Raw genomic sequence first — 15,435 nt, 5'->3', positions numbered from 1 at the left:
CGAGCCAGTTTCTCATACGTCTAAGCCTTTTCTTGCCCTGAAACAAATACCTTGTTCGCCAACCGGATGCGTCAGCCCATTTCCGTTTTTTGTGTGTGTGTGTTGTCTACCCCACGCAAAACATATGGCGGCCCTCCTTAAGGCTACACATTTTTGCACAAGAACAGGTCGCGGTGCGTCCAATTTACAACAGCGAATTCTAAGCTTCAAACGAACGAAGAAAAGCAGGGGTTCGGGAACAACGGCTTTTGAATGGTTTGGACAATGCGATCCACTTTCAATGCAACGCGGGCTCGTTGCCGGATGGAAACGACTAAAAGATACAGCTCTTTGCACAGTTGGCCACGGAAGAATCGCCGGTGTAATTCGGTGAATAATTTTAATCATTCTCTTTTTTTCAAACACTCAGCTCCACGAGAGCTCCAAGCAGCCACGCAATACGCTTCGGGGCAGATGGTGTTGAGGTGACGAACGAAGAAATCGGATCCCTTTTTGGCTGCAGAACGGTGGAAAATATCTTTACCATGAACAGCAGAGAGCCACGCGACCGAGTGCTTTGAGCGTTGCCGACGACCGGGCTCGGAAAGGGTTCCAAAATTACCTGGCCTGGCCGGTCGAAGCATTCTTATTGCTTCGTTTGCACCTTTCCTGAGCATGGCTGCACATTTTGTGTAGATTGAGTGAGTTTTTGTTGGCGTCGGTAAAGTGAAATGTAAACAGAAATTTACCTGCGGTTAAGCGACGCCTAAAAGTATGCAATTATTGATTATTTTACTGTATTTTGTTAGATTTATTTTTTTCACGAAAATAGTCAGCTATTTTTTCCTATTTAAGACATAAATTTAAAGTTTAATTTATCATACTGCTGCAACCGAAACACGGCTTCTCCTACTTACGATCAAATTTATTGCAATCCTCTTCCCGCCCTGAGAGAGTATCTAGGTATCCGTAAGGAAGATGGGGACCATAAGGTACCACCGTTTACGCTACTTGTCAGCATTTTACGGCTCGTCGCCTCCTGCAGCATCTTGTGCGAAGGTTCGTTTGCGCTTCGCTAAACTAAGCCAAACGGCGCGCCTTCACCTTCCTAGTTTCTCCACGGCCACATGTTGCAGATACTCGATCGAACCCATCATAACCATTAAAATTAAGAAGTAAAAAATAACGAACAAATCGTAAAGGAATTGCGAGAAGAAAAAAAAAAACACAAGACGGAAAGAAAAAACACACTCTGTGAAGCAGTGTCTTCCGCCGAACATCTGTCACCGTTTCGAGGATATTGGACCTTTCCTGGCGGTGGATCGTGGTCAGTATCGTGCGGGCCACAGTTGTTTTGTTTTGTGCTCTCGTTTCTTCGGCGGGACTGCTTTGTCCGTTATTATTCGGCTCGCGCGGGCTTTGCGCGGGCCCAGCAGAAGAAGCAGAAGCCCATAAAAGCGGGTCCCTCATTTTTCGATGCTCCTTTGGACGAGCCGCCGCCGGTGTCGCATGTGCTGTTGTGTCTGTTTTGTTTTTTTCGCTTGTCTTTTGCCCATTTTTGCCTTATCTGGTGCTGGTGGCTTCTGCAATATCGCTACATTGGTATTGGTTTGAAGCATATGAGGTGGGCTTTTTGTTGATGCCCAAATGTTTTAAGTCCATTTTCGGTTGAAGTGGCGGACCTTATTTCACAACAACGGTGGTGTGGTCATTATTGATTTTTCATGTGCGCTCTCGCGTGAGCCGTCAGATATCTTTGGGAGAATGGTGCTGGCCGTATTATGATGCGATATTAATGTTGCAGCATATTGGATCACAAGCATCAGTGGTCGTGGCCAATCGACTAGCACTGGTGTCGTTGGAGTTAGGGAGGCTGTAAAGTGTTTTTAAACGCTACTTGATGTCGTTTTGGGATTTTTGTGTCTTCCATGGAAATTCAAGTTAGGGTGGCACACTAAAGCATCAATAGGGGGATAATTGAAATGACTTAATTATTTTTTCGAAATTCAATTCAGAAATTTCTTACCAGTGCGAGCGTTACCAGCAATCCATAAGATGTTCATTATGCTGCTAGTACCAAGCGAAGAATAAAAGGAAGCCAGAAAGTAGGATGTTGTCCCGCTCTCGCTTCGGCTGGGACTTTCATCAAGTCCTGTGTCTTAAGCGTTTAAGAGCGAACCTAAATTTTCGATAACAGGTTTTGACATTTCTGTTACCATCCACAACCGTTGCTCGTCCCTGGGCGACTTTTGTACCTGACGTTTTGTGCCACGCGATACGCGAGTGAAAAGGATCATAAGCAGCAAACCATCAATCATGGGCCCGGGAACTGTGTTGGCTCGTTGCTCTCCCCCCCACACACACACACACACACGGACAACTTTCGCCAACCCAGCTTCCTTTATTCTTATGCTGGCATGCCCAAAAATATCGCCCTGTTTTACAGCAAACCCGGCCAGCGGATGCGGTTCGACAGGTTTGATTGATACATGTCAGGCGCGAGGTGCGCACCGAAGCACGATAAGCGATAATTGCCTGGAACGTTTACCGGCGTCGTCTTTTTTTTACGGATGCTGCCAGCGAAATAGAACAGCACCGAAGAAAGGTGAAGAAATTCATAAACGAATACTTTCTTCGCTTGGGCGACGGAGGTGTGTGAGTAAGGATATTTTGGGAAAATTCGACTTCCTTTTATTTCTTTTTATCGCCAAGGTGAATGGGTCTTGTGAAATTTCATTTTACATTAACTAATTGTCGCTAAAAAACAACGCATCACGCCCTAGAGATATGTTTCTGTGCAATGCATTCAACTAGCCGAGGGACTCATCCAAAAACCCGATAGACTTTAGTTGAGGACCTGTTGTTATTGTACCAACATGCCTGAGTGAAAAAGTTAGAAATAAAGACATCCTGACCACTGGACACAGCACAGTACAATTATAATTTTATAACATATTTATCCTTTCAGAGAATGTGAGTGCTTGACAGTTTTATAAGACCGTAAAATGTGCCAGGAACTGATAAGGAAACACTGTGGTCTTGGCAGCTTTATGAAGCACTGCACGTTGAGCTTCATCTCCAGGGTCCATCGGTTGAAGAATATTCTGGAAAAGATCGGCGAAGTCCTATTAAATTACCCATGGAAGTTGACAAGACCCAGAATGAGCGACTGACAGTGATCGTGAAGAATATATCTTCAACGGAGACTTCGGCGTTGATAGAAGAGACTCCCAACTGCTTTGACTAGCAATAAATGGATCTAAGTGGGTAAAATTTAATCCGAGACCAATTCAATGTGGTCAACAAGGATGATCAGATGATCGCTTAGGGCTAGAAGGAGCTTAAGACATGGGAAAACTTATTTTGATGACACTCATGACCTAGGAGCCAGCTAACAGTGTTGGAAAACTTTCCATTCTTACTGGGACTTACTACAATTAATCAACAATTCTTTTTATTGTAACTTTACTCTTGCTACATATTCCAAGAATTATTTGTCGAAAAACTTTTAAGGATCTTAATGATCGAATGCAACATTTTTGTCCTTATAGAGCACGCAACTATAATACGATGAAGCTAGGTACACGAAAACCTTCTTCACAGTTTCATGCTAAGTGAATTTCTTTAGCACACTCCGAATTGCGATTGAATTTCTTCTACCCGAGCAGCGAAACTTGCGAAATGCAATAACACAACCTCTCCGCATTGAATCGCTCTCTTCTGCGTATTGTTAAACCGGCAGCACACATCGGCCCGCAGCTTACCACGCGGTGGATGTTGCGAGAGCAGAAAATCAATCAAAATCCTACTCCTTGTACGATTGTGTATAGTTTTACAGGAGCTCACCCGAAATGGAAAAATCAAATTTACCCCTCGCACAAAAGACAAAAAAGAAGCACACACTCCAACACATTTTGGGGGGCGAGGGTAACAAAATGGCACCGGTTAAAGTTTTTCTCGTATCCTTCCAATTTCTTCGAACGTTGAGTACGATGATACGGATTGAATGCATTTGCCCCATCACCGCACTAAATCCGAATCTCGGTGATGGTAGTTCGGGGAAGGTGGTAGTGGTGTGAGATAGTTGGTAAATTTAGGTGAAGCCATGCTAGAAAGTACCGGAAAAAGTACTCCTGCTGCCAAACTGAAACTGTATCACAGGACGAGCAAAAAGAAGATGGCTCACCCCAACCTGATATCCTCACCCCAACTGCGCACCAGTAATCTACAGCTGCACTTAGGCGAATAATTTGCACTTCCATGCGAACGTTTGCAGCTTGCGGGAGACAAATGTTCGATACGTGGCCGTTTACGTGGGAATTGAAGAAAATGAAATTAAGCGTCAAGCGAAAGGCGAATCCTGGCGCAATAAGTTTAAATGAGTGGTCGAGAGCTTTACCGGGTTACTAACCTAAATCAATGTTTAAAGGTATCGGATAAATGGAAGGGCACGTCGAAGTACTGCAAAATGGTTGACTTGAAGATAAATTAAAGTTTCATTTTCACTTTTAGTCTGGGTGCAGAATTCTTCCGCGCGTGAAAAAGGGCCGTCGATTAAACTCCAAGAGTCCGTCCGTTTTAAGCAGCGAAAGCCGAGGCAAGCACCTTTCGTGTGTGCGAAAATGCAGGTAATGATGAATTTTATTGCAAATCCCAAACCCCTCCCCCACCCTCCCTCCTCCCTTTTCCTACTCAGAGTGGGGGGATGGTTCCACTCGATTCGCTTCTCGGATCCTCGGAAGAATGAAAACTCTTCATTACGATATATGAGCCGCAGCCACACCGGCAGCCATCAGAATTTATGACTGCAAGGAAGCGGCTGATGCCAGCCAGCAAACCCAAAGTCCAACGGGGGCAGACGGGCAAACCTTTTTCTGTCCGGGACCAAACGAAATCCTTTTTCCAAAAAGCGAGAGTCCGGGCCAGCCCCTGATTCAATTTTGTAGTGCCCCAAATTCGTCTTAAAATTTAACGACAAATGGCATAACCCTTACCTCGACGCGCGCAGGTCTACACTTTCCTTGGTCCGAGAGTTGGGAGTATGGCGAAACAAAAACATCGTCCACTGATCAGTTGAAGTCATTTTCGCGGTGCAGGAAAAATGAGGATACAATTTATGGACCATCGCTTTTTTCATTAGAGATGGTCATCACGATCGATCGCGTGTGATCCGAGTCGCGATCGTATGCTTGGTTTGCAGTCTCCGAACTGAACACTTTCAGGGTGGCTGCCGGTGGGAAAAGAAAGGAACGAAAAGGAATTGGAGAGGATCGTTAATGAGATTGGATGGGCCCAAAACAAGTTTGTACGGACAGCAGCTGGTAGCGCTAGCAATAATGATTATGCTGCTTGGTATATGGATAACATATCCTTGCATTCGTTATCGCTATGCCATGGTCAGATGGGAGGTGAGTTTATTTATTATAATTCTTTTTTTTAAGTGGTTTGATCGAGTTTTGTGATAATTGTATCAGTAAAGTTTAACTATAAATAATGTGCTTTTATAAATTTTGTGAAAGACTGCTCAAACTATCACGCAAGTTTCAAGCACGTGCAGCATATTGATTATCCTTGCTGGATCTCGTATTTGATTATCATATTCAGCCGTGGCGGTTGTCGTTTCAGCAATAAATTTGTCCCGCACATCTGTGGCAAAAAAGGCGTTCATCAGCGTCCTCCCGAAAACAAAAAGATCCTTTATAATTTTTCCAACTTTGTAGCGTCGCTCGAACCGAAGAAATGAATGAACCGCTTCAAAATAGCCACATCTTTCCATCAACCAAAGCAAAAGGACAAACTTTGCCCAAGGTACGGAATTTTATTTGCCATAAAAGCACGACTGCGGTCTAGCGTTAAGGATGTGCGGTTCGTTGCGTCAGCTTGTCCAGTTGTTACGGGGAGAGTGCTTGTACGATTTGTAATAATTATGAGTCATGAGACAATGAGTCAGCGCCTGTCGTCCGGGTCCGGCTGAAGGGGGAGAATACTAAAACAAGGGGGCGCATAAAAGAGTTTTCTTTTTTTTATTGCAGCTCTTAGCTCTTACGGTAGTTTGATAGTACGTGATGCAGCACAGGAGACGGTTTAAAAGCATGATCAATGTAATAAAATGATAATTTTGTTCGGAAATAATCCCACCTCTTAGGGCATATTTTCTGTTGGAAACGAACCCAATTTTGAGCCAGTTTGGGACCTGTGAGAGGTCTTTAGGTGGAAGAAATCTGTTTTGATCATGAGTAAGATAAGGAGCACTGTTTAACAAAATATGTTGCTCGAATTTCTATAATTTTTTTCAAAAGACCGTTTAAGAGCATAAGATAAAAAATGACGCCTAAATGTATGCAATTTTAGAATTTCCTAAAGCGCCGTTTGTTATGCACCCATAAGGAAGAACACAAAGAATTTTTGAACTTCTATCATAAAAGTTCTTATAGAAAATGAATAACTCATATTTTTTCCATTACAATTAACTTGCTTCAAACAAGAAACACAACTACAGCAATCAAACCAGTAAACCACTGCCAATCCCCGTCCGTGAATGCGGCCAAATCAAACCTAATCTGACACCAGCCGGCAACTTTTTGGCAAACTTTCCCGCCTAATTGTCTATAGAATGACAATTTGCTGCAGAAGAAGCTTCTTACCACCGACGGCGTTCATTCATTCCCTTTTTTTTTAGTCGCACCAGCAGCGTCTTTCCCAGCGCCGGTGCGCGCCTCTCGCAGTTAGTGTGTTCATTGTCGTTCCAGAAGTCGTTAGGAGTCGTTTCGGTGTCGTACAACCGTCGCGTCTGCCCTTCGTTGCCTCTAGTGTCAAACGCCGAGTGTAAGCCTAAGCGTTTTACTTAATTCACGCCCCATAATCCTCTAATCAGCGTGTCAAGCGTTTTAACGGTGGAGTTCGTACGAAGCGAGCACATGTACAAGGATTGCCCGGTTGCCCGGTGTGAGAAGCTCAGTCCTTTTCTTTCATTTTTTTGTGGGATGGGGGGGAGCCTCCCCGGTAGCACTCCCTGTTCGTGCTGCTTAAGGACACAAATGATCCACAAAATGAGTTAATTTAATTTAAACTTTATTGCAACAAATTAAATCCGCTTGCTTCTTCTCCGGTGGACGGGCCCTTGCGTGTGTGTGTCTCATGTATCGCTGCCGGTTTTCTTTTCCTGCTTCACTTTTCTTTGCTTCTGTGCCGCACTGGTGCAAAGTTTTTCATCCATCTTTTCCACTGCCCGCAAGCAAGCAGCGCAGAGTGAGAGTGGACGGTTCTTTCACGAAACCTTACCATTCTTTCGCAAGCATAAGGAAGCCAAGTACGGTATTTTTAAAATGTTCTGTTCCTGGGCGTTTTTTTTTTCGCTTCTCGTTGTTGTTGTTCCTTTGCACTGTTGTGTTGTATTTCATCTTAAGTTTCTACCATAACTCGAAGCTTCATCTGCTGGCTGGAATGTGTTTATTTTTCCCCATTGTCCCCGCACAAACGGGCACGGCTGCTGCCTTATTACATTTTTGCGAACTTCTTTTATATTTATATAATTGGCCGCTTGCACAACTGACCTCACCTTCTGGGACGGGGTGAGTTCTGCGCGGGTCTTCTTGCCGCCCGGGTTCGGGATGGCTCTATTAGTGGCTCTTCACTTCATTCGTTACTACACGGTAGGCGCTGGGCTTTGGAAGTGGAGGAAGCGACAGTCCCTTTACTTTCCCGCCCAACGCTTCTCTCGTTATGGTGGTATTCGATTCGCGAGAAGTTTGGAAGCTTGTTCGTAAACATTCCGGAAACGGTCCGAGGCTCTGCAATGGAAAATTTGGCACACACACACGCACACACAGGGAACTACGGCTTGTCGATAGCTTAATTTTGGTGTGCCGGTGATCGTTGGTGCAATTTATACAATGAAATAACTGCTGTTAACGAGTTATGCCGTTGTTTTGGCACGCTTTTGGGGCGGTGGCTCAAAGGTACAGGAGGACGGAAAAGGAAGGAAGTTATTTCGTTCCGGAACTGATCACTGTTTTGTTGACGGAACAATTTGGTTGCATTTTTCCTACAGAAAGTGCTCGTTAAAATTATATTACATTGAAGCTTTGCTTAATTAAATTATTATGCTTTAAAAAGGGAAATTAGTATAAAGAAGCATGACTTTGTTAAGCGAATTGCATACCTTCAGGCGGATTTTTTTTATTTTTGATAAAGGCTCTCTTTATATGATATATTTATCTGTAATCATCTATATTGTGTCTTAAAAATTATCTAAATAGTTAAGCAACAATATTCTTAATATATTTAACTACTTTAATGGCAATCAAGCATCATTTTAAGGGATTCAGAAATGAAGAAAAGACATAAACACTAATCAAATTTTCTGAGAATAGGACACTTTTCCTTCAGAAAAAAAGGATCATAATTCAAAGAACAACAAATTGAAACACAAATATTAGAGAACGAATCCACCAACCAACCGGGCCGTTGGTAATCAAACCCCCCAAAAGATGGAATATGAAAATACAATCAAAAAAGGACCGTTGCCGCAGTACTACACCGGGGCCAATCTTGTGACATCTGGTTAGTGTTCGTGTGTTTTCCCTTCCATCTTGTTCTCTACAGCAAGGATCGGAGTTTTCCGTGTGAGAGATTGCCCAGACGCGTGAGAGATGAAAAAAGGGTAAAGGAAAAACACTGGCACAATAATCTGATAATTGGATGGTTTTCGAACTGCGGACGGTTGAAGATGAAGAAAAAGAAAAGCAAGAAGAAGGAAGAAACACAAGAAAATATATGTGCCGAAAATCAAGTGAAAAAATATGTGCTTGGCCCATAACAAAACTGGGACCGGAAAGTAACCACCGGCTCGATACGAGCTCACGTACACTGGCACACCTTGCTCGCATTGTTTGTGTGTATGTGCCTCAAACTTTCATTATTGCACTTTATCCTTTTCAATTACGAAGGGATTTTCCCGGACCGGAAAAGCGGACGGTTTAAGAAGCGATAACAGCTTTTTTTCGGTAAGGTAGAAACACTCCGAATGTGGGGGCTGGTTTCGCTTTCTTCATAAGCCTTTTCTTAAGTGAAAGCACTTGAAGATTGCTGCCTGCTTGACTGGGAGGGAAAGGATGGCTGTGTGATCCTATTACCGCCCGGTATCCTCATTTTGTGCAGATTGTTTTGCTGCCTATATGGGGATGCGGGTGTGAGGACACCCTCCTACTGCCACCCGGGTTGCAGGATTAAGCGGTAAAGCCGTATGTTTTGCAACCAAGTAGAGTTGCATATGTGTAATGGGTCCCATCCACAACCCTAGGACCTCGGATTAGTCCCGGAAAAAACGGTAGAAATTGTGAGTAAATTATGGAACCATATTGTTGACGTACTGTTTCCTGTTTTTTTTTTTATGCGCCCCTTGTTCGACCGAACTAAAAGCTTTACAGAGAATCACGCACCCAGACCCATAATTCGCAAACGAATCAAACGGTTCACTGGCTGTGCAGTTCCGATTTTTCATGCCTCCATGAATTCTTCATGCGAGCGTGCCCTGGGTGCAGGGTGTGCGCTGTATGCTGCGCCAGCATAAATCGAATGTTGCAGTTCCCCGCTTTGTCACCACGTGGTTTATACATTTTGTATCAATCGGGCTTTGATTTTAGGGTTTTGCATAATTCATCCCGTCGGCCCGGGTTCCGCTACTCAAACGTTTTGTGAGAGATTTGTACTATTTCATTACATTTCAACCCCACCAAACCGCTGGTTGGTGGTTAGGTGCTGTTTTTTGTTTAGCTTTGTGGAGGTTTTTACGTTTTGCGGGGCAAAAAACTCTAAATGCTACTAGTGTAAAGAGTTCCACCCGTGTGGAAACCACAAACGAATCGTGTGCACGTGGTGATAATTATTGTGCCGTCGAATGCGAGCGTTGTGGCCGCTTTATTTGTCTAAACGGATTTGGAATGCAATTTTGCTGCTACTTTAAAGTCCTGTAACGTGTTTCGATGGTTGCAGTTAACTCTTTAACCTTTTTACTTTATCAAATTTATTGCTTTATTTATTTATAAGAAAAATGCCAAAGTCCACACAAAAAAAGGGAAGCATCCCGTCGATTGTAAATTCTTCCTCATCCGAGCAGATGTGCACGGATTCGAATACGCGAGCAGCTTATGATGATGCTTATCACGTCAGTATTGAGAGATTTTCGGTGAACCACTTACGACGCTGGGACAGGTGTTTTACAGTCTCGACAGTAAAAACATGATCCTCCACCGTGCCGTATTTTATGTCTTCCAAATGGTGTGTGTGTGTGTATGTATCCTCCGCATGTCTTTTCGGTTGTTGCTGCTGTTCCATTCGCCACATTGCCTCCGGTTGATTGTTGTTATTTTGATCTGGTTTCGTGTATGTATATTTCTGTTTTTGGCAAATCTCCGACCATCAACCACCGTCATCTTGCAGCTGGCAGTTTTCGGTCCATTTTTTTCTCGCTTCTCGTATGTGTGGCACTAGCTACCAGTTTTTTTTTTTATTTATCTTTGCGTTGGACGATGATGCGTTCACTAATGAACTTAATATGCATGTGCCACCAGGTGCTAAGCTGTGCGTCTTCGCTTAATTATTCCGATCGGTTGATATATGCGGGCTCTGTCTGGCTGCAGCAGCAGCAGCAGCAGGAGTAGCGCGGCTTAACTGTGCCCGGCCGTGTGTGTGGCTTCTGTTCGATGAGGCAGAAAATCAAAATGCATCTTATTATGCAATTTTGCCCACGGATCGTGTGTCTCTCGCTTTCTTTGCTCCTCCTTGCAGACGCACGACTCGTTCGGCTGGTTGGTAACATCTGCCGGTGGGGTGTTTTTATTTTTAAAGGCACGTGTTTTTTTGCAAAACTACTTTTGTTATTCGTTTCGAAGGTGAATGTAGAATATATGTTTATTCGCGTCATTAAATGGGATTATTATTAAAAGGTTTTCGGAATGTACCATGACCACCTGAAACTTGTTTCGTGAAGAGTTGGATGGAAGTAATTGAAAATAAAATGATTTTCTTTAGTTTTCTGTTTTTCATATGCTTTTGGCAATTTGTAGCTATTTCTTAAATGATTTAGTTCTTATTCTACGCTCTTTTCATGCAGCACATCGCAAATAACGGATGTATACTTGAAAATATCAATTTATCTTTTTTGTCGGATTTTTTTTCTTAAATTTTACTCGATGTACTGAAAATTTTGTTCAAGGCATATGCACTTATTCTTGTTATATTTTTTTCCAGAGTAAAGATTTACTAAAAAAAAAAGTATATTTTTACATCTATTTTATTCCTATAAAATATGGATAGTTAACGCAAACGACCTCCACATTTTTCTGTTGCCTCGCTTGTACAGGATTTTTTATTCTAACAATTCTTTGTGTTTTAATTTTTTATCCCATTCACTTTATACCAGCTTTATACCAGTGAACGCTCCATTTGAATTTGCCTTCTCATTCAGCATTCGAGCAGTGTGGTAAACATTCGAGCACCACTGCTCGACTGTCAATTGCGGCTGCGAAACGAAACGTCAAGTGTTTTGGCGGCTAGTGCCAATACAACAAAAAACCAAAACAACACACAGTTCCAACAACACCACAGGCAGTGTGGCGCAAATAGAACGATGGACGAAGTGCCTGCCAGTCCTGTGGCGGTGAAGCGAAAGAAATTCCGACGAAAATTAGGTTCATTGTTTAAACGTTCCAAGGAAACGTCCGGTGCTGAAAGCTTCACCGATGGAGCTTCGTTCGAACAGTCTGCAGACGTGTCCGGTATGGAGATTGCTGTTGCAGAAAGTGATGCCAAGCGAAAGCTTTCGACATTTTATTACAATGAAAATGTGGAAGAACTGGAAACGGTTAGTGCAAATCCGCTGGCATCCGCAATACTGCTGGAGAAAGCTAGTTCCGTTCAGATGCCGAATCCAGTGCCATCCAGAGAATTCATTGCGTGTTCGAACGATGAGTTCCTAACAGTGGGTGAACTGGCAAGACGAACTGGTGTTGGCGGTAGTGGCGATGTTCCTGATTGTATGTCCCCTCGAGCTTCAACTTCTGCAACCGCGAAACCTCACAATTATAGCTTCACCCAGATGGAGATCGATACACAAATGATCGATATATTCGCGGCAGCCGATCTCCTGACGGGTTCTACTACTATTAAGCAGCAATCAAACCCGGATCCTAAACCACCCGGTTTAAGAGACAATACAACACCAGTGAAGCTGGTTATACTTCCACTACCAACAGTAAATGTATCAAAAGGTATTTTATATGCATTTCATTTAAGTTTGCAATTGTTAATCTTGTGATTCATTCTCTTAGATTTAGCTGCTTCCCGTGACCGCACCATTGTGGAGAGAATATTGGACGATTTTACGCTGGATGAAAGCGAACAGTGCTCGATGGAAGTAGATTTTTCCATCATCAAATCGGAAAGCTTGCGAAGAAGATTAATCCAGCTGCGGGATTTAATCGCAAGTCCACCGAAGCCCGTAAAGCGAGAACCGGCGTGTCGACAATACGGACGGTGTAAGTTTAACAAAAGGAAGGAGCAATTACTGGCACGTCGGTTAAGCTACGACACGGATGATTCGTCCAGGATTGGTCCACCGCTGAGTGATGATGAGTCCGATATATCTATGGCTCGAAACGCAAACGACCACAGCGATAGTGACGTTTCGATGGATGGAATGGCTCTGAATGAAAGTGTCCTTATACAAGCTAATCTCACACAGCTTTCGGCTTTCTTCTCGCAAGCGGTAACAAGCCAGGAAGAAGGCGATAGGGGGGAACGAGAGAACCGAAACATAACTCCCAAATCTGCTTCCATCGATCGAGAGCCTCCGTTCTTAGGGTTTGCCTCACCTATTTCATTGCCATCGGAAAGAGCATGTTCTCCGAAGACCGTTCGTATAAATTTTGCCATTTTAAGCGAATTTGGTGAGCAAAGCTTTCCTGCGTCCGATGAAGAAAACATCACAACTATCGATAAACCAATGCTCATGGAAGAGCTGCTAGAAGACGATGACGACCTGTTCATGTTGGCACATCACACGGTGGAAAAACAGGAGGACAAAAGTCGTAACAGAGATATCAATAAGAATGTTATCGGGTGTGTCGATGCACCAATTCCTGCTCAATCTACTGTATCGAGCTTCAATCACACGCGTAATGGTACTTCGATAAACGAATCCGATGAAGTATTAATGAAAGCGCAACGCATGTTTGCAGAAGAGGAAGCGAATCTCTCAGTACCTCCTGTGAACCCTTCTTATGATCCGCTTGTACCACGACCATTAGAACCTACAGAGACAGATCCTGTAAAAATCAAAGAGTTTAAAGTTCCTGTGGCCCACACATCATCCATTACAAACGAACCCTTCAGTGGAGGATTTAGTACAGCTGGTGGTGGTATGATTGCCATATCGGTAAAGGCACTCAAAAATGCTCAGAAAATGTTCGCCGAAGAGGAAGCAAAGCTTCAAAAGGAAACAGAAACAGTACAAGCTGCTGATGCAAATCTACCAACCATCAACGATGCCAATCGGACCGGATTTGGAGGTGATAAATCTATAATCGTCTCGAAAAAGGCTCCTGACATGGGAAAGAAAACGTTTGACGAGGAACAATCAAAGATAGAGGAAGAAAACATTATCGAAAATGAAGTCCCATTCGACGGTGGGTTCAGTACAGCAAGGGGAAGCAAGATTTCCGTCTCGAAAAAGGCATTAGAAAGTGCTCGAACGATATTTGCCGAAGAGGAAGCTAAAAGCTTGGAGCAGCAGCAAAAGAGCGCAACGAGTGGGTCGACCGAACCACCTGCATTTGGTGGAGGTTTTAGTACAGCTAGAGGCAATATGATTGCCGTGTCGAAAAAAGCTCTCGAAAATGCACGAAAGACATTAGACGAGATAGAAACAATTGTTGCCAATGAAGGAATGAAGGGCAAAGAGGATGCGATTGCGGCTGGTGGCAATATGATTAGCAAATCGGGCAATTCGAAGGAAGAGGATGAAGTCAACAAACGACCTTGTTTCGGAGTAGCATTCAGTGTTAGTGGAGGCCCGATAAAGGTCTCCAAAGCCGCTCTAGCAAGTGCACAAAAGCTATTTGACGAAGTTGATTCGAGCGTAGACAAAGAAAACCTTCCGCTGAATGCGCCATCCTTTAGCGGAGGGTTTAACACGGCTGGTGGTGGCAAGATAGCCGTATCTAGAAACGCCCTAGCAAAGGCCGAAAAACTGTTCTCCGAAGCAGAGGATGAAACCGTTGGTCGATTTGGAGGCTTTAGTACAGCGCGTGGTACCTCGATTGCTGTGTCCGAGAAAGCTCTCGAAAAAGCACAAAAAGCATTCATTGAAGTTGAGGCAGACGCGTCGGTCGATAAAGAAAACGTTACCAACAGTGCTGCTCCGGCTGCCGGTGGCTTCAATACAGCAGGTGGGAGTAAAATAGCCGTCTCGCTGCAGGCGTTGGAAAATGCCAAGAAAAAGTTTGACGAAGAAGAAAGTGAGCCGATCTCCAATGGAATCTCCGAAGGAACTTCGAGGAATAATTCTACCCTACCAGTTCCTGAAAGCGCTTCAAAATCGACCGGCGTCGCTTCTTTTCCTGCGTTTAATCGTGCAAGTGGAGCAGCCATTGCGGTTTCGTCGGATGCTCTCGAAAGGGCGCAACAGCTTTGGAAAGAATTGGATGAGGACACCACGAAGGAGGGAGAGCGGAAACCCGAACAAGATGAAAGCCATCGGAAGCGTAAACTATCACTCACGGCAGATGAACCGACCTTAACTCCAACGAAGAAAGCACGCACGGATCCGCTTCATCCGCTAGCGCTATTTCAAACAAGCACACCAGCAATAGCCTCGAAGAAGCTCGAACACTCACACACTTCCGGGAAACAAACGGTGGAATCTACATCGGCACACGATGTCGATGAATTTTTCGCTCAGCTGGACGATAACGATTTCCAGGAAATGTTCTGCGTCCAGCAAACGGTAGGGAAGAAACCGAATAAGTTGCTTACCAAATTTGAGCAATGTGCAGCAAACACTCACGCAACAAGCAAACCGCCAGCCAAACTGGTCGGATCGGATTGGGACGATAGTTTTTCGGAGATCTTACCGAACCTGCCTGCATCGGATGAATCGAATGGGAAGGTTGCTTCTACTGTGGTGAAGCTCCCATCAGAAGAGGTAGTAAGGCAACGGATGGAAGCGTTACAAGAACAGCAGCAATATATTGAAAAGAAGCCGGAAAGCGAGTGCCGACAGCGGTTGTTTGAATTTTGTAGTAAAAAACTACAGAAGAATCGTGTTGGCTTGAAGGCGTTCGTAGAAGGTAACGCTCCACGCGTGGCCCAAGTGTTAACTCCTGCGATGAATGTGACTCAGGAGAACGTTATGGAGTTTCGGTTTAACGTGGCAGATTATTATGGGTGAGTAGCATT

General features: G+C 44.0%; 1 protein-coding gene across 1 annotated transcript in view; it reads left to right on the top strand.

Moving 5' to 3' along the window:
• LOC118514196 (breast cancer type 2 susceptibility protein homolog) overlaps positions 1–15,435 on the top strand; it is a 76,879-nt gene that overhangs the window by 59,087 nt on the left and 2,357 nt on the right. The window contains exons 2-3 of the mRNA XM_036060884.1: positions 11,402–12,248; positions 12,309–15,423. Coding sequence (XP_035916777.1) covers positions 11,609–12,248; positions 12,309–15,423 — 3,755 coding nt within the window. The 5' untranslated portion in view covers positions 11,402–11,608. The remainder of the gene's footprint in view (positions 1–11,401; positions 12,249–12,308; positions 15,424–15,435) is intronic.

This window comes from Anopheles stephensi, chromosome 3 (genome assembly GCF_013141755.1).
Source record: "Anopheles stephensi strain Indian chromosome 3, UCI_ANSTEP_V1.0, whole genome shotgun sequence".
Lineage (NCBI taxonomy): Eukaryota > Metazoa > Arthropoda > Insecta > Diptera > Culicidae > Anopheles > Anopheles stephensi.
The sequence above is the reverse complement of the archived record's forward strand: the minus strand, read 5'-3'. Positions and strand labels throughout refer to the sequence as shown.